At 34.1% G+C, this 27,747-nt stretch overlaps 2 protein-coding genes across 2 annotated transcripts in view; one reads left to right on the top strand and one right to left on the bottom strand.

Moving 5' to 3' along the window:
- The first annotated feature begins 1,318 nt into the window (after positions 1-1,318).
- Positions 1,319-21,669, top strand: LOC129231661 (aminomethyltransferase, mitochondrial-like). Its single transcript, XM_054866024.1, has 6 exons — positions 1,319-1,336; positions 3,042-3,273; positions 9,484-9,632; positions 16,244-16,325; positions 17,173-17,505; positions 20,732-21,669. The coding sequence occupies exons 1-6, from the start codon at positions 1,319-1,321 to the stop codon at positions 21,061-21,063; spliced, it is 1,146 nt and encodes a 381-aa protein (XP_054721999.1). The 3' UTR covers positions 21,064-21,669.
- Positions 21,670-25,128: 3,459 nt separating this feature from the next.
- Positions 25,129-27,747, bottom strand: part of LOC129231537 (ankyrin-3-like) — an 86,703-nt gene continuing 84,084 nt past the window's right edge. Inside the window, exons 27-28 of the mRNA XM_054865878.1 lie at positions 27,335-27,469; positions 25,129-25,450 (exon numbers count right to left, since the gene is read on the bottom strand). Of these exons, the coding sequence (XP_054721853.1) occupies positions 25,299-25,450; positions 27,335-27,469 (287 nt within the window). The 3' untranslated portion in view covers positions 25,129-25,298. The remainder of the gene's footprint in view (positions 25,451-27,334; positions 27,470-27,747) is intronic.

The raw sequence follows: 27,747 nt of genomic DNA on the forward strand, positions 1-27,747 counted from the left end.
ATGTGTTCAAGTTTCTCGAAAGATTATTACCATACATTTCAAAGAAAATCTCAACTTGGTATACTTTTATAGCTTAATTAGTATTACTATTTTTGCTGCCAGTATACCGTCAGCATTTCTTTTTCTGAATTTTAATGTTGAAATAGAAATGATTTTTAACATTTATTTTGAACAAAATTATTTATGCGTATCTAAAAAAGTTGAAATGATAAAAATAATTTTTAAGATACTTACCGATAAAGAAATATATTTTTTACAAAGTAAGGATGATTTGAACTTTTTAGGAAATCGCATTGCGAAGAACAGCATTGTAAATTCGGTTTTATGCTATCAAACTACCATGTTAAGATTCAGTAATTTGTAATTGCTTATGATATTAGTGCACGAAAGGATTTGTCAAAGTTGCTTAATAAACTCGCGGACATAAAAAAGTTAAAATCATTTAAATGTGTCCATAGTAGATTGTTTTTTTCCCCTGATTTTAAAAAGGTCTGCGTGAAATTGAATGTTCATTTATGTATTGAAATATTTGCTTTTGTTTCTTGCTAAATGTTCAACGTAGTAAACATAGTCAAATCCAATGTTGTTTTGAATCAAATTTGCAATGATCGTTTCATGCTCGTGTTTTGGAGTGACTAAGGCTAACAGGGCAATAAAATAGAGCTTTGCAAGAAACATATAACTTTTTACTTGCATAGCTCCATTTTATTCCACAGAAAAAGGCGTTCATGAAAATTCCGAAATATGTGTACAGTACAGACGAAATTGCTTATAACGAGCTGAGATTTAACGAGAACCTGAGAAATATTTAGTTGGTACAATGTTTAATCTATGAGAGCATAACTCATTTCTAACGAGCAAACCCCGCTTAAAGCAAATAAAAATATTTTGATTTATAAAATTTCTATTGATTTCCAGCTTAGAAAAATTTCCTAAACATTCCAAAGTCAATCGAAAGTTAGTGGTGTGTCATAGATTTTGAGAGCAAGTAATGACGGCGCTTAAACAAATAATGTGGATTGGAGAAGAATTTAAAGATGTTGATTTCAATGTTATCACTTCCGAGAAAGGGGGAACTAGGGAGACATGACCCAATTTTTGGTGTTTTATTATTTATTTATTTATTTATTTTTTTGTAGAATAATCAAAACGAAATAAAAAATTTACGTAAATAATTTGCCATTTTGCGCATTATTATGGCTAAAAATAATAGCATAGTTCTAAGTAGAAATGATACAAAAAAATTATATTCATCACGTCTGCAAATGGGTCAAGTGTCTCTAGAGCTGGGAAGATTTGGCTCAACACCATGTAAGACATGACCCCCATCATGAATGTAAGAAGACTCATACATGTTGAAATCAAAAACGCAGGTTTGATGGTGTATTTTACTTTAATAAGTGATACTTGAAGTGAATGAAGAAATGTTCACTCTTTAGGTGAAGTGTTACAGATTTTTTAAAAATTAATCTTATTGCGCATCAGTAAGGATAGCAGAAGTCTTATTCGAAACTTTATTAGCTAAGACCTAAAAAAATATTTCAGTTATATTTTTTTTAAGAAACAAATTAAGAAAAAAAATGCCCTCTTCATATTCATAATATTAAAGTTATTGCGAAAATACAAGCAAATCATTAAGGTCTAAATCACAAAATTTTAGCTATTCATAAACAAAAATTCATTGAAAAAACATCAAACTATTCTTTGGGTCAAGTAAGTCTCCCTAGTTAGCAGAGAGGGTTGTGTACACCGTCGAAGACGGTGTACGAATCTATCAATAGATTCGTAATTTTTCTGGCATCATGTTTTGGCAGATTTTGTTTTTCTACTGCTTTAATTAGTGGGGATATTAATTAAAACGTAAATTCTCAAGGACGTTTCTACCTCCGGTAGGAAAGCACACGCTACCACGCTGCCAAAAACTACCTTTTGCTCTTCTTTTCCCGAATTTACGTTTTTCTCGCCTCTGAACTCCGACCTTTCTTTTCAACAGCTTTTATTTTCTCTCATTTTCTCTTTGAAGAGGAAGTGATTGAATGACTCGAGTTATTAGTAAATCCAAGGCGCGTGGAGGATCGGGAGCGGAATGACTCTAGCGGTGCGCCGCGCCGAAATTATTGTACCGCTCACGAATTAATGTACCGCTGTCTTAGAGCAGGAATTAAAATGGAGGGAGCAAGTTCAATCATTGGCTTAACAAAAGCTGACCCAAAGACCCCAAGTCACATGACTCACCAACGACGAATGGTTGGCACGTTTTGCGTGAAACTAGCAAAAAAAAACTTGATTTCCTCCAATGCTTTGTTTTAAATTCTATCACGTGACTTGAGGTCTTGGTTTCATGAATGAAAGTCTTCACTCCCTCCATTTTATATATTCTCAATGCCCGCTGCATTTGGCAAGAAGGGGTGAAGGTACTTTAGGGGCATTCCCTTCGTTACACCAATTACACCGTAGGCGGCTAAGCCGTGGTGGCTAGTGTTTTTTAAAAAACCGAACCTTTAGGGCGGTCAAATTGGGGCTGACCACAAATGATGTCCCGCTTTAAGAAGGGATGCGGTCGAGAAATTGTGACAGTTTGCGACAAGAAGGAGGGAGGGGGTAGCAAGGAATGTGACATCATGCTCTTTTGAAAATAAAATACGCTTATGGAAACATGATGACATGCAGTGGCGGATTTACAGGTTTATGAGGCTTGTCGTAATGCATTTATGAGGCCCTTTTGAGATGAACAGAACTACACAAAATATTTTTTATGAGCCTTTTTCGGATTCTCCTTCGAAACCCTACGTCATGGGGCCCCTTTCAATTGTGACAGTTTCTATATAGTAAATCCGCCACTGGTGACATGTGACAAATGTGGGAAGGGGTAAAGTGAAGTGTGAAACTTTGTGACACATTGTTGGAAAGTGTGACATCATTTACGGAAGGTCCCATTAGAAAACTTCAATGAATCAATTTGCTGGACTGTATTTCTGATGACATAGTTTTCAAACAGCTGATTAGAATAGTTTTCTAAACGCTAAATCATTTCCTTCCAGGCGAGAAGAAAAGTATTTCTACATGACTTTCATTTGGAAAAAAATGGGAAGATGGTGAATTTTGCCGGCTTTGAAATGCCGCTACAGTATTCTGACATGAGCATCAGTGAATCTCATAAGCATACTCGGGAACACGTCAGTGTCTTTGATGTCTCTCACATGATGCAAACTAAAATCACTGGGACTGATAGAATTCAATTCATGGAAAGTCTGGTTGTAGCAGATGTCGATGGTAAGTAAAAATGTTTGATAAATTCTATTAGGTTCAGTTGGGGTAAAAGGAAACCGAATTTCAGTGTTTGAAATACAGATCCTTCCTCTTCTTACGGATGAATTGAGGAATAAAATGTTGTGCACTGGTGTCCAAGAGAGAGTAATGTGATACCCTGTTATTCTCTCTGAGAATAACAGAGTATAAAAAATCTGAAATTATAACTGGTTGTTTTGCGAATGAAAATCTCCTTTTATCCCAGCGGGTTTTCATTCATCCCAGAAACTAGGGGGTAAACGGAAACACCAATTTATTTTCCTCTGAGGTTGATGTAGGTCAATAATCACCCCGGATGATGCGTTAATGTATTGCTGCAAATAGCAAAACTCAATTTCAATAGCTTTCTTTAAGAATATGCAACAATGTAATTTGCCCCAAGAATTCAGTTCCCATAAGAAATGAATATAAAATGTTGTGAGTTATGTAATGTATCTAGCGGAGCTGAAATGTTGAAACAGTTTAAGCTTTTCTGTCTCATAGAGATAGATAAATATGGAAAAAGATGGTTACTGAGATATTTGTAAATATATATATATATATATATATATAGATTTAGAAAATGTTGCTTTGAAGTAAATATTAGATATAAATTGATAAATATAGAGATATAGATAAATCTAGAAATAAATAAATACAGAGATAGAGACAGATGTAGGGAGACAGATATAAATACATGCAGGGACGTGCACAGGGGGGGGGGGTGAGAAAGAATACCAGTTGGCCCAGGCCGAGTCTGAAGGGGGTCCATCATTTTTAAAAATAGGTGTGAGATATAGGGTAAACAACATGAAGGGGGCCTGGAAAAAATCATTTTTGACGGTCCCCAAAATTTCTGTGCACGTCCCTGAAAACATGTGGGTCATTCCATGTCAAGTTATCCAAAATTTGGGAAATTTTTTCCCTCACCTTTTTGTATTTCTTTAAAATTTAGCTCATCGATTGTACCCTTCGAGGTAATCAAAAGCCCAAATTTTTAGATTTTTATCTCTTTTATTTTTTTATTTATGAGACTTTGATTTTTCGAAAAGCCCTCTTTTTTTTCATGGATGCTTGAACATAAAACGGACGATAACTCAGAACCAAATATAGATAGAAAGATTTGGTAAAAAGCATTTTAAAGTACATTAGTTGCTAATTAACAGGATGTGCAACATGACTAATTTCAGGATAACTTTCATTTTTAAAAAATGAGAGTTAAATTTTAAATTTAAATTTCTCTGAAAACGTATAATGAATTTTTTTAAAAAAATTCTCAAAAATTTGTGTGTATTTTATCTTCATTTGTGCAAAGTTTCAAATTGAGATCTCAATGGGATCATATTTTTACGAATTTTTAAATAAAATTTGACTTATGAAATAATGACATTTTTCAGATTCTAACTAGTTAAATGTTAGGTTCTCTTACTGGGGATGGTCTAGTAAGTAGTAATTGATCATGACTATGCTTGAAATGAGCTGACATGAGTTTTTAGATTGGTAAGCTCCCCCCCCCCTTCCTGCACCACCACTTTTAATTTTTTTTAAAAACTGTTTTCAAAATGTAAAAATAAATGAATAAATAAATAAAAAAAATGAATAGTCAACTTATTAAAAGTTGGTAAATGTTTTTCTTTAAAGCAAGAAACAGCCCCCTCCCCTGGCACCTCCACTTCTATTTTTTTTTTCAAAACTGTTTTCAAAATGTAAAAAATAAATAAATGAATAAAATAAAACAAAATGAATAGAAAACGTATTAAAAGTTGGTAAAGTTTCTTCTTTAAAGCAAGAAGAAGTACATTACCCCCCACCCAAACATACGATTAACACTATACTAGTATCACGCCACACCTGATGCTTTTTCTTTTTCAAACTAAGTGTTTCTTTTTCAATCCGAACTTCACAAAGTGTACTTGATTAATTCACTATCTGATAAGGAAAGTTATGATTCATTTCATCCCCTACCCATGCACCAACCTTCAACTTTGGAGGCAGGAAAGAAATAGTTTGCCCAAGATCATAGCAAAATAGTAGTGCCCCCCCCCCCCCCGTGTTGTTTCAGTGTTTTTTCATTCTTTTCACACTAAACTAAAAATAAATCTAAGTATCATATGTCTGTCCGCATAAAACTAATGCAGCTGTTTTTTTCTTGTTATCTTATATGCTAGTTTTCTTTTTAATTTCAGTTGTAAAGGAGAGCAATGCAGCGAGATTCTATTTTTGCATATATTAAATGCAGTTATAGATCAAACAAATTTTGCTAGTTTGAGCATAACCTACCATGTTGTTAAGCTTCATTCCGGATTTCCCCCTCACCCTACCATCCCACTTTCTGAAAGAAAAAAAAAAAAAAGCTGCAAATGAATGGTTCTATTTGTCTATTAAAGTTTTTCTGACTTTTAGTTCTGACTTTTAGATGACCCCCCCCCCATTTATAAGCCTTAGTCACTACTGATGTTTAGCAGTGTGCGTCCCAGTTTATTATGATTATAACTCTTACGTGCCAGCTTTTTTTTTAATATAGTTTTGAAAAAAAAAAAGATAAAAAAGGGTTGTGTGGCGGAGGGGGGGGGGATACCAATCTACAAATTAATGTCAGCTCATTTCAAGCATAGTCATCATCAATTACTGCTTAGTAGACCATCCCCAGTAAGAGAACCCCATATTTAATTAGTTAGAATCAGAAAAATGTCATTATTTCATAAGTAAAATTTTATTTAAAAATTCATAAAAATATGATCTTATTGAGATCCCAACTTGAAACTTTGCACAAATCAAGATAAAATAAACACACAATTTTTTTGAGATTTTTTTTTTTAAATTCATTATACGCTTTCTGAGAAATTTAAATGTAAAATTTAAATTTTATTTTATAAAAATAAAAATTATGAAATTAGTCATGTTGCATATTCTATTAAACAGCAACTAATGTACTTTAAAATGCTTTTTACCAAATCTTTCTATCTATATTTAGTGCTGAGTTATCGTCCATTTTATGATCAAGCATCCATGAAAAAAGAGGGTTTTTCAAAAAATTAAAGTCTCATTTAAAAAAAAAAAAAAAAAAAAAAAAACAGAGATAAAAATCTAGAAATTTGTACTTTTAATTAACTCGAAGGGTACAATTGATGACCCAAATTTCAAAGAAATACAAAAAAGTGAGGGAAAAAACTTTGGATCACTTGACATGGAATGACACAATGTACTGAGATAGAGATCGATTGAAAGTAATTGTATTTTTTGGAAAATTTTTGTAAGCAGCGGCTGATGGCGACAGTCTTGGCGCAATTGGGTGAATAGCATAAAAAGTAAATTACACAATATCGCCCTGCGAGAAATTCGTCTACTAGAAGTGCTTTATGAGGCCTCGTGTTATCGTCCAATAACATGAACTCAGAGCTAACAGCACCTCTGATGAGTCGAGCATAGGGCTCCAAGATTGAATCTCTATACCCAACAACTGTCACAGAGCATCTTTCGAAGACATAGATAGGTACGCGGCCCTCCAGCAGGATGCCTGCACGGTTTATCAAAGCTCCGCCACCATAATGCTCGATTTCGAGGATATTAGAGGGTAGGTAGCGGGTCCTTGTATCTCTCCATTTGAACGTTCTACGAGAATAGTTGGTTAAGCTGTGAACAAACACTCGTCAGTGAAGAGAACGGTCAACCGTTGGTTTATATTCCAGTCTCTATACGCTCTGCACCATATTAAATGGAACAGTCGATCTAGAAACTCGTGCTCCCGTGGTCGCGTACAAATCACAAGAGAGTTGAGAAGATGTAGCATCCCTGTTACGCTTCGCTTTAATGGGCAAATGACGATCTTCCTTTGTACATCGTACATTTTGAACGATTTTACCCAGGCTTGCTCTCGACTTATTACGTGTCCAGGAACTGTCTCAATAAGTCGCACACGACGCTGGGCGTTAAATTGGATTCCCCACAAATCTGGACGTGAGACTGGTCTGCTTCTAGTCTTCCCATAATTCGACATTTCATTCCATCGTCTAAAAGTTGGTGATTGCTCATTTTTACTGTTAGAATCGGAAAATACGGATTACTGTAAAAAACACCAAGAAGTTCGTGAAGGTGTGCTAGTGAACAAGATGCACGTTTTGCCACGTGCGCTGCTTATGAAGCTTATTCCTCTATTGGTTCCGTTCACACTCCCCCTCCCCCCATCCTTCGTCAGCAGTACCTGGTATATCTTCTTCTATCAAGGGAGACACTTTTTCATCGTCTGACATACTCGAATCTATTTGGTTGCATGCTACCTATAAGTCTTGAATGCACGATTGGGTAGAACGCCGGTTCTTTGAGATTAATATTTTAAACAATCCTTGACTCGCCACCCCTGTGAGTGCAGATTTTTTCACCAAAAGTTTTTTTAAGTTCTTCTTCTACATGAGTTCAATAGTTCGTTATTTTCAAGCCATGCCTTGGCAGTCCCGTCAAAAAGAAATTGACATTTGTAAGACACTGTGTAACATTGAACCGGTAAAATTTTGACATTCTGGGATGCTATTTCAATAACTTGGTCGGATCTTGTTCAGTAGCTCGTTTAAAGATGGTTGACTCCCTTGGCTTTTTCATTACAGCTGGAGCAACCAGCAAGGTTTGGGGCTTTGCCTCCGCTTCTTCAGGCGTCTCCTGTGATCCCTTCTTTACAGCTTGCACGTATTCAGGAAGGAGCTCTAGAAGTCTACAGCTTCGTTGAATATATTCTAAACATACGGAATGATTTACGCGGCACCTACACCACTTAGTTTTCCTCAGCCATCCTCATAAATTGTTTTTGAATTGGCTTCGGTCAATTATACATCGAATACGTATTATGCGGCGTAATGGTCCGCTCAAAACTTTCTGCAGATGTACTAGCAAAAGATATTTCAAGCTCTTCTCGTACAATGTTTTCTATGCCTTGCAACCTTGATTGTGACTCTTCAAATTGCTTAGACACCGCATTGAAAGAGAAAAAGAAAGAGAAAAAATCAGGCTTTATTTCAAACAAACGAGCGGCGAAGCTGGAAAGATCGCAACTGAGCTCGAGAGAAGCTGTTTGGAGGTAAAAATATCTCTTTCAATACGATGCTCTCATTCTACGTAACAAAATGATTTCTAAAATTAATTACTGAAAACAATTCTCTTAATACTCTTAATGTTTGTCCTCCCCTCTTTTTTACTTCCTTTTACAAAAAAAAAAGGAAATATTGTATTCGCGAAAAATTTTTTACTCAAAAATTGGCCTTAATTTCCATTTTGCTCACCCCCGAATGAATGTTCAGATTTTTTTCCGACCTGACCACACGTGGATACATGCCTAGGAAAGTACAGACACCAGAAATATCCATTTTGACAACCCCCGAGTTAATTACAACGAGTTTTCTCGTGACGTCCGTATGTACGTATGTATGTGCGTATGTGTGTATGTATCTCGCATAACTCAAAAACGGTATGTCCAAGAAAGGTGAAATTTGGTACGTAAACTTCTAGTGAGGTCTACTGTGCACCATTCCTTTTGGTTGCATTCGGATGTTCCCAAGGGGTCTTTTACATTTTTTTGGGGGGAAATCATTGTTAATTTCAATGCTAACTCATGTGGTGTTATAATTTGTCAAACACTTGGCGATATACCGCCAAGCCTTTGGCCGCTAAGTTTTGTCGCCAAATCGGCGAAAAATTTGGCAATTTTTATTTATTTATTTATTTTTAATTTTAAAGTCTGGTTTTGATTCGGCTAATGTTGGTTTTATTTAAAGAGTTAACTACTGAATCACATTAACATTGCCAATAATGGGGAAATAAATCAGTGTAAAACGTTTTTTTTTTGCTTCGGTTGGAAAGAAACTAGGGGTGAAAATATTTAGTGTTTCCTTGCTTACTCCAAGGCGCTATTATCATTAAATTGGCGTAAAAGGAAGTCATGTGATGCACACATCAGCTCGTTTTCTTTCTTCTTTTTTAATATTTACACTTACTCACGATCCATTTTAGATTTATATATTTATTTTTTTAAAAGGCTTCGTACTCTGCATCCTCCCCAGTGTAGAGTCAGATTTATAAATTATTTTACATTTTGACTTTATTTACGTTTTAGAAGCATTGGACCAATTAAGACCAACTTGGGGTACATAAAAGAAAATTATTTTAAAGATATTTAATGATTTATGTGTTCACTTTTCGATTGCTTAGGTCTAAAAGAAAATCAAAGTACCCTTACACTGTTTACAACTGAAAATGGAGGAATAATTGATGACTTAATTGTTACGAAGACAGACACGGATCATTTATATGTTGTCTCTAACGCCGGATGTGCGGAGAAAGATTTGAAACATATGCAAGTAGGTAAGCGCTTGCACTGCAAATATTTTAAGAATGAAAAATTATTATCAAAAGAATAAATGAAATGACAATTTTAAAGCTTTTTTTTTTGCTTTTAAATATTTTAAATGTTAAATCTAATAAATGCTAGTATGAATTGTCTCCAGCGATATTATCGAATGCAAAAATTTTTTTGACTTCTGCTTATTTTATTGAACCTACAAGAGTCTATATGAAAAAAGTGGGATTCTTTAAAGTTGAACTTTTTTTAAGACGCTCTATTTTCCAAAAGAAGGAAAAAAAAAGTTTTGATGTTTTTAGTCATCCAATTTTACTTCTATTATTAGAAACATATTCGCGCCAGCAATGTTAGCTACTTTTGTAGTTATACGCTTCACATCTATCTCCAAAAATAATTTCGCAATAACAAATTCATATATCTGTCTATACAAAAATATATTAGTTGCAATAACTTTCCCTGCTTTGTTTAAACCATTTAGGGGACCGTTTTGAAACTCTCTGACTGTCTCAGTTTGGTGACTTACCTAGGTGTTGCACTGGAAAAACTGTAAAAAAAAAAAAAAAAAAAAAAAACGCATTTACGCAAAAATTGGAATTGGAGATATATACTTTTGCAGCTAATACGTTTCATGTACCTCTTTGTAGCTATCGAATAAAGAATAATGTTGACAGTAACAACCTTAGAAAATAGAAGAAAAACTAAGTGAATTTAAGTACGGGTAAAAAGCAAACACCTCTTCATTCCTATTTCAATGACCACTTTTGGGAATTAATACATGTTTTAGTAATAATCCAACTCTTTGAAAATCTTTTTCAGAAAAAATGCAAACAGGAGTTTCCTAAAAACAGGCAATAGATCGTTTTAGCAACCCCAACCCCTTTATAGTATGTCATATGGAATACTCGCTAATAAAGTCAATTGTATAACTTAATAGCAACGAGCAAACTTGAGCAAACAAGCTCAACATCACACGTGCTAACTTAAAGCTATGTTCAAACTCATACACTTATCGTCACGTCATCAATATGATGAAAGAGAGATAAAAACACATTGTAGCATGGAGTCCTGAAATTTCAGATAATTCAATTCGTAAAAAAGTATGCAACAATGAATGACTTTTCTTCATCTCCCTTTCCGTCAGACTGATGACGAAAGGGAAATTATACGAGTTTGGACAGCTTAATACTTTTTCAGTTTGGGTCTGATAACAGGATGCTTAACCTTGGACGAGTTTATTTTTTGGTTGAAAGAGGAAAGACCTTATATTGCACAAATAAATAACCGTTATTGCAATAAAACCGGCTTGCCTCACCTCTATTCTAGAAAATGGAATCATTTAATGCTTTGCCCATCGGAAGTCATCTTATCAGAGCCAAACTGTACTCAAAAAACCCCAACATACTACTTACTAACCCATGTTGAAGTAATGAATTATTCTTTTGACTCATTTTCTTGAAATGTTGATTTAAATTATTAAATAAGGTATTGCATTTAACATTTCAACATATCTGAAAGAACATAACTTATTTGCAAATTTTTGTTAGACCAATTGCAATGATATATATTTTTTGTTTTGTGTTTCATAATTTCATGTAGAGTTTCCCTATTTAATTTTAAGAAGTAGATTCCCAAATTTTTTTTATTATAATGCTATGATTTTTTTTATAACAGTATTTTTTTAACTCCCCCAATGTCGCAATGTGAGTGATAACGGCACCTTATAGTAAAATATGAAGTTAGTACAAACCATAATTTAAAGTTGTTTTGATGGTCTTAAATTTTCTGACCGTAAACAATATGTCCGAGCAATTTTTACATTAATTCGAATTTGCGTAATGTTATGAAATATTAAGGAAGTTGAAAGCTTGTGCAGGATTTCGGATAAGCATCTAAACCGATTTTACTTCCTTTTACAAAAAAGTATTGTATTCGCGAAAAATTTTTCACTCAAAAATCGCCCTTAATTTCCATTTTGCTCACCCCCAAATGAATGTTGAGTTTTTTTTTCGATTCGACCACATGCGGAAAAGTGCCTAAGAATGTATAGACACGCGAAATATCCATTTTGACCATCACCGAGGTAATTACAACGACTTTTCTCGTGACGTCTGTATGTATGTGTGTATGTGTGTGTGTGCGTATGTGCGTATGTGCGTATGTATCTCGCATAACTCAAAAATGGTATGTCCTAGAAAGTTGAAATTTGGTACATAGACTCGTAGTGGGGTCTAGTTGTGCACCTCCCTTTTGGTTGCTTTCGGATGTTCCTAAGGGGGTCTTTTGCACCTTTTTGGGGGGAAATCATTGTTAATTTCGATGTAAACTCAAGTGGCGTTACGGACACGGACACTTGGCGATCGATCTTTTTCGCCAGTTTTGTCGCCAACTTGGCGACAAATTTGGAGTTTTTTTGGTTTCAATTTGGCCATTGTTGGTGATATTTAGAGATTAAATATTGAATCACATTAAAATAGCGAATAATGGGGAAATGACATTAAATTGAGTAAAAGGAAGTCATGTGATGCACATCAGCTCGTTTAAGAATAAGGTTGAACTGTTGTTGTTGTCATGTGCGTAGTTAGATATTTAACTACGGAAAAAATGGTGCCTTTGTCTCTAGAGGTTGGATTTCTTTATGAACAGATAAAATAACATAGAAAATACTTGTAGCACTTAGGGTAGGTGAGGGTAAAGTCCCGCGATTTTCAGTTTTTATACCACCACGGTCAATGAAGGGCATATTTTCCCATTTTTTCAAATTAGAGTCATTGCGTGGGTTTTTACCTATAATCCTTCCAAATTTTAGTTACGTCTGATTAGTAATAATTGAGAAAATTACAATTTAGCGGGAAAACAAAATTGCGGGGTTTTGCCCCACAAAATGGGGTAAAACCCCGCAATGCGGATCTTTACCCCACTCAAGATAAATGTGAATAAAAAGGGTGACTGCTTGATAAAAACACTTGAAAAACGTCCTTAAATCATTGGTTTATTGTTATTCAGCAGTACCGAACTTAAATACCTCACACGTTTAATCTTTTTGTTTTTTTTTTACTTGGTCACGAAAATATTTTCTTCTCCACCAAAGGAGGATTAATTACCCGGGAAAAAACGACAGCCGCATTATAAAAAAAAATTTAAATGCCCAAAGCTGTAATTTAATTGAATATCTAGTACCAAGTGCTTTAAGTTAACAGTATACTAGGTTGAGTTTTCCAAAAATGTTATTGTGTCGTGGATGGAATCGTGTCCTGCTGAGGATACGACAATTTATTTATAACGTCTTCATTTCCAATGACTCTTCCTGTGTCTCAGTACATTTGCAGGCTTCTAGGTGGTTTTATGTAAAAAAAAAAAAAACCTCTACATAACCTCCTTCTTCTTGTCATATTGAAGTTATCTCGGCCACATTGTGCTGGGATAAGCTTCGAGTTATTCTCTACAGTTTCACTCGAAATTATAGGGAAATTTGTTTCTTCTTCGAAGTCCCAAGCTTTTGTTCCATTTTTCAGAGATGTCTTTAATCGATATTTTTGAACCTAACTTTAATGTCTACCATACAAAACGAAGCGATGCCTGCAATTAAGTTACGTGTTTCATTAAGCTCGACATTTATCATGGTTCTGAATTTTTTTTCTTCTGATGGTACTAGAACAAAAAATTAAACGTACGTAAACGTTCAAAAAAAAAAAGAGAAGGAATTATTACATTAATGAAAGCACATTTGAATTGAAATGAATGTATGATTTTACCTAACAAATCTTATCCAAATTAAAACCTCATGAGTAAATGTCCACCAACAATTAATTTTTTAAGATGAATAAGCTGTACAAAACACATGCCAAACAAAGATACTAATAATATTTCAAAAAAGAGACAATTTTAAGCCGAGTGGAGAGAATCCTTGACCTTTTTGAAGATGCGGGGTTTTACCCCAAAACAACTGCGGGGATTTTCCCCATTTTGTCACTTTCTGAAAAACGCCCCATGTTGCTTTTAAGCAGCCATTAGAATAACTGTTTTCACGCGAAGGTGAAGCTTTAATGTACCAGTATTACATGTAATTCATTGATTCTTCTTTTCAAATTCTACATTTTACAATGTTCAAATAATATATTAGAAAAGTTAGATCAAAGTAGTAAAAAACATACTTATCCCCCTTTCTCGTCTCTGGAGTGCCTAGTCAGGACAAAATTTCATTGATCAATAGGTTTCCATAGGACAAACCCACCACCTAGAGGTAAATTTCTTACTCCAAGGTGATCAAAATAAAATGTCGGTGCGGGTTTTTACCCCACGCGGGGCTTTACCCCTACCTACCCTAAATAGAAAATAACATCCAGAGCCTCTGTGGGATTTGAACCCACGACCTCCGGCATATGAAAAGTAGCTTCTAACACAGAACCACGGAGACCCCATGCGGCTGAATTATTAGTTCCTTTTAATTTTGTTGTGCTGAGAAAAACTCAAAGGGAGCTAGCTGGGAGTGACTGCTGCTACCTTTATGCTGAATATGGTTTCAACTTTGCAGTATTGTCTTAAAAATGAAGCCTTTTTTTTTTACAATTTCCAATTGCCCTTCACAAAGATAACTCTAGGGAAAAAACCCAGATGAATCAAAACGATAGATGGGGCGTTTTGTATTAAAGCCAGCTCCGTGCCTGAAATTTCAAATTTTTTTTTGTCATAATTTGATATTTCTTTGCCTGTATTATCAAGCCAAAAAGGGATTTGGAACTAATCCCTCTAAATCAGGTTGTAGACCGCTGCCAAAACCAACTTTAAAAATGTGCTTAAGCCATGCTTTTTAACCGACGAAAAACGGTGGAGGTTCTCAAGTCGACCCGTATATTTTTTTTTATGTAAGACCATGACCACGCATAACTTTTTACAGAATAGACCGATTTTGATAATTCTTTTTTTATTGGAAAGGGTATACCCTGAAGTTGGTCCCATATAAATTTGGAAAAAAAATTCCTACCCTAAGGGTGGGAAAGGGGGGGGGGTGATTTATTGTTCACTCACAGCTTTTTGATGCTGAGTTGGGTATTAAAAAAAAAACCTCACGATGAATGAGCTTCAGACCTGTCTGTCTATCATGTGTACTGCCGTGGGCAGGTAAACGGCAGTATCTGCAGAGATGAGTTTTCGAAATATTTGAAGAAATGTGTGTTGAATTCAATACTAACAATAGGAAAATGTTGGAATTAGACGTTTTTTTTCAGCGGAAACCAAATAAGCAAGCTTGTACAGCAAAACTAACGTACAATGGATGACAAAGTGCAAAAAAATGAAAAATGAAAAAAATTGCAGTTACTGCCCTTTTCCTGCCCACGGCAGTGTAGACCTCTCAATCTTTGGTATTGGTGATTAGGATTAATTTTCAGTTCCAGTAGTTTAAAAATTTTTATATTCAGGATTTGTATGAAAAGTAGGATGAAGTTTACTGATGGTGACATACTATTTTTGAAATAAATACATTTACCCTAAAAAGAATGAAATAAAAATAAATAAATAAATAAATAGAACCGACTTTAAAAACTGCAGCTGGAAATTGCTCTAAGAAGTAAAAATAATTTCATTCTTTGAACAACATCTATACTAACTTTTGAACATAATTTTTGAAGTCAAGGCAAAAACAGTTGATAAAATCATACTTAAACATGATTCAATTACAAAAATGTAAATTTTAATGGACCCAGGTTCTTCAAAAGAATTCGCATACAACATTTTAAACAACATATTTGTGTATCGATATAAATGTTTCGTTCGAATTTTGATTGGTTTTCATGAAAAATGTAAATGAAAAATGTTTACACATCATTTTCCCTATCATTTTTGCGCCAAATTCAAAAAATATGTTCAAAAGTAATATAGATGTTGTTTAAAGAATGAAATTATTTATACTTTTTAGAGCAATTTCCAGCTGCAGATTTTGAAGTCGGTTCTATTTTTTTATTTAATTTTTTTACTATATCGCTACTGTAAAAACATGTGGGTAACTTCAACAACATTAAGCAGTAAGCCTTTGCCAGTCGGATTAGGCAAAGTGTGAGTGCTTTTTCATCGCGTGAGCTCAGATGGGAACAATTTTTTTTCTTGCGAAGGTGAGTGTTTTTCTCAAGAAGCGAGTACTCGAGTGATTAGACGTAAACTTGATTTTTTTTTAAATCAAATATTAAACCAGGTGTGTACTTAATGGGACTAAAATATATGAAAAAATCTGCCGTGGGAAGGTAAAGCGCAATAACTGCACATTTTTCATTTTGTCATTTATTGTACTTCGACTTTATTGTACAAACATGCTTTTTTGGTTCCAGTTGAAAATTAATCGCGAAAAAAAAAAAAAAAAGCGTCTAACTCCAGCATTTTCCTATTGTTAGTATGGAATACCTAACTCTTTTCTTCAAAAATTTCACACTAATTTCTGTAGATACTACGCTTTACCTTCCTACGGCAGAAATCAATTGCATACCATTGTCATTTTGACGCGAATTTGGGAGGGTTAAAAATCAAAAATTATTTGGTATAAACGTAGCTTTTTGCTTTAAATTTCTTGAAATCAAATCCTGAAGCGATGCTTTGATTTTTATGCATTTAATTTTATAGAGTAAAAAAGAAGAATTTAAACGGAATGGAGGTAATGTGGAGATAGAAGTTTTAGGAAATCGAGCTTTGCTTGCTGTTCAAGGTAAGTATTCTTTTTTCTTTTAAAATGTTACCATGGTTATTGCAAAGACTGTTTATAAAATAATTTGATCTTAGAATTAACGGTTTTTAAATGACGTAAAGAAAGAACTGAAATATTTTAAGATTTTTATTGAAAGACTCAGGTGGCACTGCTGTGTTGGGGGAAAAAATATTTGTGGAACCTCACCTTGAGATCTGGGGGACTCAACAACGGATATTTTGTTTTGAAACGAATTACATTGCATTTGCACTATTTTTACAATAAAAAATCAAATATATTGGGTTAAGGAGTCCGCCCCCCCCCTTGCTACAGCACCGTCTGTGTCAAACATTCATGAGACCATGCGCCATTTTTGCTTCATTGCGATTTTCAGTGCGCCATTGAGGTACAGTTAACTTAGAAACCTTTATTTTCGAAATGTTTTTAGTCGACTGAATCAAGAAAAATGTCCCAAGTGTCCCAATTAAGTGTCCCGAGCTTGGGAGGAGGATCTCTAATTTAGAGCAATGATTTTTTTTATTTATTTAAATTTTTTTTTTCAACTTATACATTTATTTTTTGTTTAGAGGTAAAGTACTAAAGTTCTTCCTTAGAGCAGAATGTTTTGTTCATTGAAAAAGCATGACTAATATGCAACTAAAAGTATAAGTTCAGGACTGTCCCAAGTAAAGGCTAGTTTTGGCTGAATCTAAATGCAAAGTGCAAAATAGTGAATAAGTGATTTTAGTAATAGTGAACACACAAAGCTTGGATAAACAAAGCATGAAAATTGCTCCAGTGACAATGAAAAACAATGGTGTCACGTTTTTTAAAGATAATTTCTCATTGAATTAATCTACATTTTTAGGTCCTGGAATGGCGAAAGTTTTACAACCTTTTGTAGAATGTAATTTAAGTTCTTTGACTTTTATGACATCTATTGTCACATCCGTTTGTGGAGTTGATGACTGCAGAATAACTCGATGCGGATACACTGGCGAAGATGGAGTTGAAATATCTATTCCATGTGATAAAAGTAGACTCATTTTGACTAGCTTACTTGATTCGAAATTGGATGATGTAAGACTTGCTGGCTTAGGAGCACGAGACACGTTGAGATTGGAAGCCAGTTTATGCTTGTACGGCAATGATATAACAGAGGATACAACTCCAATTGAAGCAAGTCTTGCCTGGACTATAAGTAAGAAAATTTTCGATTGTGGTTATTTTCGTTTTTGGCTAAAAGTTAAAATTTTAAGTACTTTCACAGCTGTGGCTCACTTCAATCTCTTTGGTGTTAATAATAGTTTTTAAAGGCAAAAAAAAAAGAACCATCCATGTTTTATTTATAAAAGCAGTGTTGATCAACTTTATGCGAAAAGGTCGCTTGATAAAAATTTCGAAAATTCACGTTAATTTTTTTTTATTATTAGTTTTATAATTTCAACAACTGGTTAAAAATTGATTGTAATTATAGTTTTTATTAAATTGGTAAAAGTACCTTGGTTGGTCATGCCTTGTTATGAAAATCATTGGTGGTAAACACATAGTTGAACTTCAGGCCTCACATGAGGCAACTTAGTTGAATCAACTTTCGAACGGGCGGTTTTCGGAAATATAACCAGTTGGTAGAAAAGTGAAGGAATTGCCTGTCATGTTTCAAACGACAGTCAACTGTGCACACGGCAGACCAGGCACATGTACAGTAAAACCTGTAAAGTTGACCACCCTTGTAAGTTGACCACCTATCTATGTTGACCGCTTTTGTCAGGAACGGAATTAGTCCTATCTTATATATTGAAAGAAAACCTCTGTAATTTGACCACCTCTCTATCTTTACCACCTGTCTATCTTGACCACTAATGTACACCAAATTTTGTTTGGAGTATCGTAAAAAACCCTTTGTATGTTGACCACTTGGTTTATTTTTTAAAACTTTCTTCAGCAATTATTTTATATTTTATTATTTATATATTTATCTTCTTTTTTTTTTGATAGCTTTCCAAGAAAATTTTTAATGCTTTTACTAACAGACTATCATTTTACTAACTAAATAAAACCGCAGCATAAAGCTTATGCTGCTCTTTATTCTCCTAACTTATTTTTCATTTGTTGTTCTATTTAAGATAACCTACTCTCTGTTCAAAGAAAATAGGTGTCAGTACAAAAGTACAAAGTATTTTCTTTCAGTTGCAATATGTTGCGGCAGCACTGGAATTGTGCTAAAGAGCAGGCCCGGATATATAAATTTTGGGCCCCCTGCAACGAATTATATAGGGCCTCTCCCTAGCAGCCAGCAGTGTCTATTTGTAAAGTTAACAAGTCTTAGTGCCAGTTTTTTTTTCAATTTCTAGGGCCGTTATCCCCCTTAAGGACGCGTGGACCCCCGCACTGCGGGTACGCAGATCTGGGCCTGCTAAAGAATAAAGTTACATATTTCTGGTGCAAGGGATTAAGAGATAGGACATTTTAATTTTGCCTTTATTAACTGGGAGAGTCGAGCTTGTTGCTCTTTTTGCTATAAGTTTTATATAAAACGGCTTCAAAAAGAAAGTTAACTGAACTTGAGATTAATAAAAAGTATGAAATATGAAAATTAATTGAGAAGGGGGAAAACCAGAGAAAATTAGCTGGGCACATATGGAATTTCTAGAATTAGTGTCTAATATGGTTGAAAACAAGGAAAAAATGACAAAAATATTTGAATAGTATTTTTAATTAGTGTTTCATAATGTTAAACAATGAAAGTGAGTTGAACAGAAAGAGTAAGGGTGAATTCGTCAAAAAATGAATATATGGTGCAAGAAATGACAAAAAATAAAAAAAGTCATTACCGCCCTTTATAAGTTGACCACCTATCTAAGTTGACCGCCAAAGTACTGCACCGCGAGTGGTCAACTTACACAGGTTTTACTGTACTAAAAAATACCGCATCTCGATGAGTAACTACCTTTCTGTTGGTTACACTCATTTCCTCTACACACGAGTAAACTAGTTGACAGTTAACTCGGTTCAGTTTTAACAGCGTTGTGAAGCAGCTCCTCGAATAAATTCAGCTTATTAGACAAAAAGTTGATTCAACTCAGTTCCCTCGTATGAAGACATTGAAAATCGCCATTCAACAAAATAGTGTCAGGCAGCTGTTTCGGAAAATTGATTCCACTGACCGCCTTGTGTGTAAGAGGTATCATTTAGGTTATGTACAAAACGTATAAAACCCTATAAACAATGACCAATGCACACTATTAAATCTCAAATAATCAATCTATATACTTTGTCTGTAACCAAAAAAAAAGCATTTTTTTTTCCTCTAAACTTTGATTTTTAATTTTAAGCAACTCATAGAACAACTATTTAAAATTGAAGGAAAGAGCTTTGTAAATTGTTTAAGGTCTTGGTTAGTAAATAATTGTCTATAAACTCACTGAGATGCAAGTATTTTGTGTTAAGCGAGATCTATTCTTTTTTCTTTGGAAAATACGGAAATATCAACTAATAAATGAGTAAAAGTTTATAATGAGGTTGTTTAACCTCTTGTTTACTGACTTCTTCTTGGTTTCGCTAGTTTTCCCGCTTTAATTATTTTTATTTTGAACGCTTCAAAAACAGAGAGACTTAGAAAGCCAATTCTGCGCAAGTCGTTGAATTGTTCTACGGCAGCACAAAACTTGCTACAGATAAAGAAATAAGATATCGTAAAACCAAGATGTTTGGAAATAAAAAACAATTCAGTCGACAAAGATGAAAATTAAAACCACTGATAAGGGACACTAATTGAAAGTTAGAAGATGTCATATTGCCTCCTGTTATAAATTTTCTGAAGAAACACTGTTCGTTTACCTTTTAACAGCAGATTCGATACTATAGAGGATTGTCCCGAAATCATTCCAAAGGGAGAGCTCCCTTCATGATTTTTAATGCACGCGTAAATTAAACAATTCCATGAATTATTCAGTAAATTACCGCCCAATAGCCAGAGCTAAAGCAGAAATACACCGCCAGGTCAGTCATTTCCAGCCGAGGACTGCAGTTTCAGTGCTTATTAGCATTCATCAGCCCAGCATAGGAAAGGGACTGAGCTGGAGATGGAAAACCTCTTAAGGAAGCCAAGAGTGCCAAACAAACTGGTAGCTAATATAGAATTTGCACAGACCAGAGGGAGTGACCGAAGCAATGGTTCGGTTCAACTCGAGGATTGAAGGCGAGGCACGGTATATTCAGTAAATTACCTGCCCAATAGCCAGGGCTAAAGCAGGAACACATGAAATACACCGCCAGCTCAGTGATTTCCAGCCGAGGACTGCAGTTTCTATTGATTGCAGTCCTCGGCTGAAAATGACTGAGCTGGCGGTGTATTTCATGAATTCCATGAATTATACTTTGGAAATTACCAAATTTCATTTTATTCCATTAATTCTTTTTTGCAGGTAAGAAAAGACGGGAAAAGGCCAACTTCCCTGGAGCCAGTGTAATTTTACAGCAGCTAAAAGACAAACCGAAGAGAAAGAGGGTTGGTTTTGTTTCTACGGGGCCTTGTCCAAGAAACTCCTGTAAAATTTTAAATGCCGAAGGAAATGAAATAGGCGAAATCACAAGTGGATGTCCATCACCTTGCTTAAATAAAAACATCTCAATGGGATATATAGAAACTGCATCATCGAAAATTGGTACAAAAGTGAACTTTTTAGTGCACAAGAAGAAAGTTGAGGGAGTTATCGTTAAGATGCCATTTGTTCCTACAAAATATTACATAAAGTAGCTTTTTTTCCAACGAAAGGCAAATTGAGTCCAACGTTTCCAAAGGATACAAACTACATTTCCTTTTTTATTGAATTGTATTTTCATGTTGGGTTTTTAAGCTTGCATTAGAATCCGGATTATAAAAAACCCTCTCAATAAAAAACATCGATTAATCAGGATTTTTAAGGAAATGATTAAAAAAGGAAATGAACCAGTCTTTTCTTATTTGATTGACTAAATTGAAGTCTTTGCTTATTTTACATTTTGTCAGTTTTAATTTATTTTAATCGAAACTAACAATTAGTATGAAGTAAGCATAAGTACATTATTGAATTAGTTCAATCGACGGAACGTATTTAAAAACAATTTTTTAAGTTTTTAACCAGCAAAATATTTAATAAGGGACATTCACTGTAGCTTTATCTTATGCATAGACTTAGTGTTTTGATAAAATATACTTATTTTATCACACAAGTAAAATGTTTTCGGTAACGAAGTGAAACATTGTTTTTAATATCTCCTGTTAATATGAATTTTAGTTATCCTGAAGCATGCTAGGTCCCAATTCATTTGTATTAACAGTTTTATGTTGTAACATAGATTATGAAAATATAAAAGCTACTTGCGTTTACTTTGCTACATTGTTTTTTTGAGAAAAATATTTTAAACGTATCGAATAAAAGCATAAAAATAACAAGTTTTTATATTTTCTTTTTGTATTTTGTTTTTTCGTTTCTTTATTTTACTCCAAGCCAACCTGTATCAAGTAATCGTATAATAATATTTCGTTAGTAAAGGAATCAGAAGTATAGACTGAAATTTCAGTATCAACCGAGTTTCAGAAACAATAAAATGCAGGGTCGTTGAGATACTTTAAAAGTGGAAAGCGAAATTACACGTTTATCAAGTAAAAAATATTTAAAAAAAAATTCTTTTGGAGAAATATTTGAAAATACTTTTCCAGTATGACGAAGAAAAACCAGATAAAAATGATTGATATGACCTAGTTAAGCACAAAAGGGAAATCGTTTTAAGTAAGAAAGTTTGACTCAAAACAATCGCTCTGACAATACACATTAAATACTATTTTGTTTGTTTTTTAAGTCAGTTTTAATAGCTTTGATTTGTTCCATTGAATTCTTATAAAGGTAGTAGATAATTTTTTTCAAAACCAGATAACGCTTCCGCAATACTTCCAGAAAGGGTATGCACGTCACACCCAGACTGTTGAAAAGATTAAAGCTGGTTAGAGAATCGACAGAATGGTATTTGGACGAGAGACAAGGTATGGTTTTACAAGAAAAGCTTTATAATCGTGATCATCAATGCCAAAACTGAATCATTAAGTCAACTTTTCAGCTTCTCAATTAGCAAAAACCTTTTACTGTATTAATTGTTTTACAAGTTTTGTGACTTTTTAACATTTGTTATGATTGTTTAAAATCCTATAGTAATTATATAAACGTAAAGATATTGTAAGTATGTTGATACGGTAAGTAGCTCTCCTTCTTGACTGGGTTGATAGGAAGGGCAAGGTGAAACAAAATGATGCAACTTCCTCTTCGTGGTGGGATCTGAGTAGTTGATGTCATAAAATCTAATTGCATCACCAGAAAAGATCTGCACAATGCACCTTTATTGAGGAAAATGTAAACCTCGATAAAATAACAGAATAAATATTGGATGTGCAAAAAAAAAAAAAAGAAAAAAAAAGCTGAAAAAGTCACATTTTGCTTAATTTCCCGAAACTGTACGGCTTATGCACGAACTAAAAACTGTATATAATTTTAAAGATACATGAGAAGAGTAGTAAAAAGGAACATTTAAATGGTATTAGAGTAAAAATGTAAAATATTTGTATTTTAATTAAAAAAATTTTTTTTTTAAAACAACCTACATTTTACCCATTTTCCAAATTTGAAGTGAAAGCGCTATCTAAAGATATAAATATTTATGTTTGAAATAATTTTTCACATTTTAGTATGCTAATACACAACTTGTCTTTGCTAAAAGAAGTCGCTTATCAAAAATATCAATATTTTGTGCCACCTAACGGGAAAGGCGTCGCGTCACCTCATACGAAGCTAAAAATCCCTCAGACCGCTCGGCCACTAAGGCCTCTGCGCTTCTTACTCAGAAATGCTTAAGGTTTTGTCTTCTTCTGTAAATTACATCTGCATGCATATATAGCACTCTTTTTCTCTTCTAATAAATCACACCATTTGCCGTGAGTTGGCATGGTCAAAAAACAATTCTACAGGTAAACAAATACGCAATATCCTCTCTCGAGGCCGTGGTAGCCCGATCGGTAGAGTGTCGGATTCGGGGCCGGAGGGTCCTGGGTTCGAACCTCGATGGTCGAAGACCCACCGTCGTCATTAAAGGGGACTGGGCGACGTTAAATATGCTCGTGGTCTCAATGTCCTCCAAGTGAAACGATACCTCTGAGGGTGCTAGCACCAGGTAGCTATTAGCTCCTGGACTAGTTCTAAATTCTCATTAACTGTTCGATCCGGTGGTGCTGCCATCTATCGGTATATAAAATAATGGAGGCAAGGCACTTAGTATGCAGTCCTCGACATAAATACAGTTGTAGTCAGTTGTGACTCTGAATAGGAATAGGAATATCCTCTCCCGTACTGCACATCGATTTGTTCACCGGTAGAGCACGTTGCTTCAGGAATGCCATTTAAACCGTTAAAGAGCGGCTATTTCGAAATGCATCAACTTGTTTTCTTTTCATTTTACACCGTATATTCTTTAATGAAAGTTCTTTATACATTCCAGTGGGACATCTTGAAAGGTAAGTACTTTTGAAAGTAAATAGTTAGTATGCATTAAAATCTTATGAAACCTCATGTTTAACTTTTTTTTATTTTTAACAATTTGAAAATAAAATGTGGTGCTCTTTTGTGTTAAAAAGTAATTTGAGTACTCAAATTTTCAATTGTGTCCTTGTATAAATATATTTGTCAAAAGCAAACAGTGATATTCCGTTGGAGATGAGTTTATTAGTTCATATGACGAATATATATATACTGGAGTTCCGCTTGAGATGAGTTTATTAGTCGGTAAAACTAAAACTAGTGCACCGTTAAAAAACTAATACTGCTTAGGTTTCGACTGATGTGCTTATAGTCCATAAAACTAATAATAATTTTACTTTGGATGTGTTTATTAGTCCATAAAACGACTATGGGTGTTCTGTTTGAGATTTATTGATTTTGATGTTAGATTTGAGCTTTATTTATTCGTTCACAAATCTAATACTGGGACCCCAGTTAAGATGTGTTTATTAGTCTATAAAACTAATACATGACACCCGGATGAGATGTGTTTATTAGTCCATGTAAAGTTAATATCGGTGTTCCGTTTACTATGTGTTTATTGATCCAAAAAATCAATACTGGTGTGTTCCGGTTAAAATGTATTTATCAGCAGACTAATAATCGAGTTCTGTTTGAGATGTGTTTATTAGTACATTAAGTCAATACCGGGGATGTGTTTAAAATTCTTATGTTGATGCATAAAACAAATGCTGGTTTGTCGTGGGTAGCCTAGAGGATAAGGCATTGAATATCGAAGTGTTCTGGGATCATGGGATCCTGAAGCTGTTAAATACCTATCGAGTTCATGCGGAGTACATGTGCGTTAGATCCGTTTGGCCAAAAGCCTTGTGGTTGGACTCTAGCAATTATCATGATTTCAGAGTTACTGGAGACCATCTCTCCCCTTAAGAACTATGCCTAAATTATGGAGGTGATTCTAGCACTTATCGAGACCAATGTCGAACTCTTATTGGGATCACTAAATCCTTCGTAAATGGGATTTGAGTCTCCTGAGTTACATTATTATACAGCAGTAACGAATGCTATTTTTCTCTTTGTGAATTGTCTTTTGAATCCCTGGGCAATAACTGCAAAGTATTATATAACTTATTTTGTCATAAAAACAGTACAAAATTATAGAAATCTATTTTATTAATGCTTTAGAAAACTGCATAAGAAAATTGGATTGAAAATTACAATAAAATGTTTCGTAAATGGTATCATGATCTTATTTTTTGAGGTATTTGTTCTTTTTTTCTCATTAAGTGAAGAAAATATAATTTATTCACATCCAGTTTTTGATATAAGTAAATTGTGAATAAGCTCCTTTTCGTACAAATGACAATGATATGAAAAATGGCCAGAAAACTTTCTCTTGTACGTCAAACATTAGATCAAAAAATAATTTCAGTTTCACTAATAAAGTTCAATCTTCTGTACTTCCATTTTGCGGTGTAGTACCCATATCTATTCCTTTTATTTCCAAGTATTTGCTTACCATGCTTTTCCAATTTATAACTGAGCTAATTGGTCGTAAATCATCGTGACCATGGCCACCAGCGCCACCTTGACGAAAATCTGAAAATAAAACCATTGTGTAATAAGCAAAATATTGATAAAAGCTAAAGATCTTTATTAAATTGTTCTACTACTGATTGAAGTTGGTTAATTACATTTGAAAGAAAAAGACTGCAGTACAAGAACAATTTAAGGTATTTTAGTTAATTTTTTGACAGGACATTGTAAAACAGAAAAAATCATCGAAGTAAACTAATGAAGAGCCTTCCATTAGCTGCCAGCATACTTTTAACGTTGAAAAAAAGATTACTAAACGAATAATCCCGTGAATATTCCTGCAGAATATGATCTTCACAACTTGTATTACAAGCTGGCTCACGATTCAAAGACAAGAATGGCTACACTTTCTAAAAATTTACACGCAAATAAGCCTCTATATTATAATTACTCAATCTTCCGATTCAGTAACCGGAGTCCCCTTGAGATCTATGGTATTCAACATTGAAATTGCGTTCTAGACTGGCCAAACCCCTAACTTCACAACACAGAAATTTCGGAGGCCAATACTCTTGTGGTTAAAAATGCCATTGAATTTGTTAATATCCTTCGCAGGTTTAAGCCAAATAGTAATTTTCTTATGGTTTCATTTGATGTCAAATCCCTTTTTATTAATGTGCCCGTAAGATAGGCTTTATAGTGTCTAGTAAAAAAAGACTCAAAAATTTTCACCACACTGACCATGAATTAAATGAATTTATAGGTCTGTTGTATAGTTGTGTCTCAAATATGCAGTCATTCTCTTTAATATCACTTTTTATAAACGAGCTGTGGGCTTAACTTTCGAAAACCCTTGGATCCCAAGGCTCAGTGAGATTTACATGAACTATATTCAACAAAAACCTTTTAAATCACTCAAATTTCCTCTTTCGATCTCATACGTAGACGATACTTTTACCTTCTTGGAAGGCACCTCGGATATTGGTCCTAATACCCTTGATACGACGAACTCCATCGCTTCTAATATTCAGGTCACTGCTGAAACTGAAAACAATAAGCCTTTGCGGTTTTTGGTAGTGCTTATTTCCAAAAACAATGGCGTATTTTCGACTACCGTTTATCGGAAACCGTTCGCAGTTTGTCTTCCTCCCCACTCGTGTTCGTGTCATCCCATTAAACAAAAAGTTGCTGTTTTTTATGTTTTTGCCAACCGTGCAATCAACATTTGTTCAGCTCCGGCTTTTCTTTATAAACTCAATTTTTTAAAAAAGAGTGACTGTTGAAAATGTTATAATTATCAAACTATTGACACCGATTTTCAAACTTTCCAAAAGCAACACAGCCCACACTAAATCCAGTTTGTGCTACAACTAGCTTACTTATTCAAAACTGAGAGATCCTGTTCAATCATTTGAATGGTAAACGGCAGCATCTAGATATGAGTTTTCGAGATATTTGAAGAAATGCGTTTGTGATTCAATAGTAACAAGAGGAAAAGGTTGAAATAAAACGTTTTTACCCGCTTTTTTCAGAGCAAACGAAATAGACAAGCTTGTATAAAATTGATAACGTACAACAGAAGAAAAAAATGGAAAAAAAATAATAAGAACGTGCAATTACTGACTTTTAGCTTGCCCATGCCATTTATGTATTTGTTTTAAGTAGCTACTATATGTATTTATTGTTTAGCTAACTTTGCTTCAGTAGTGAAATATGGTCACTGGAAGGAAACAGAGTGTTTGTTTGGCAGTTGCAGGATTTCGAATGGACTGAGTCATTATTTTTTACGAAGTGGGGAACAGTTTCAAAAAGTCTGTGATTTTCATTTTGTATTTGTATCAACTTTATCAGCAAAACTTACCAACGCAAATTAATTGAAGTTTTCGAACAGGGAATTATTGAGATTTTGTGAAAGAAAAAAATGAATCATTACAGAAAGTTATTTACCAACTGGAGAAACTTGAACCGGTCTTTTCCTCATTTTTCTGTTAAACCATGATCTTGCAGCTCCATGGCCAAACAACCACAAAATTGTCGTTCCTTTTTCTAACTTCGGTTGACTTCTTCCTGATCTGCTTGCACCTAGTATAAGGAGGAAAGTTTTATACATTACGAAAAATATTGCATTGTTTTTAATCTATTTTGCAAAAATTCGCATAATTGAAAGGGTACCTTAAAATTATTGTAAAAGTCAAGTTAGTAGGGTATGAGAACATGTGTGTAATGTTTCACAAAATAACTATGATGTACTGAAATTATGGTTAACCCTCCAGAACTCCCCTTTAGAATCTTATTTTATTATTATTTTTTTAAATAAAATAAGGTAAATGTGCTAAATAAGGCCAACTTAAGGTTCAGGG

This window comes from Uloborus diversus, chromosome 10, assembly GCF_026930045.1.
Source record: "Uloborus diversus isolate 005 chromosome 10, Udiv.v.3.1, whole genome shotgun sequence".
NCBI lineage: Eukaryota > Metazoa > Arthropoda > Arachnida > Araneae > Uloboridae > Uloborus > Uloborus diversus.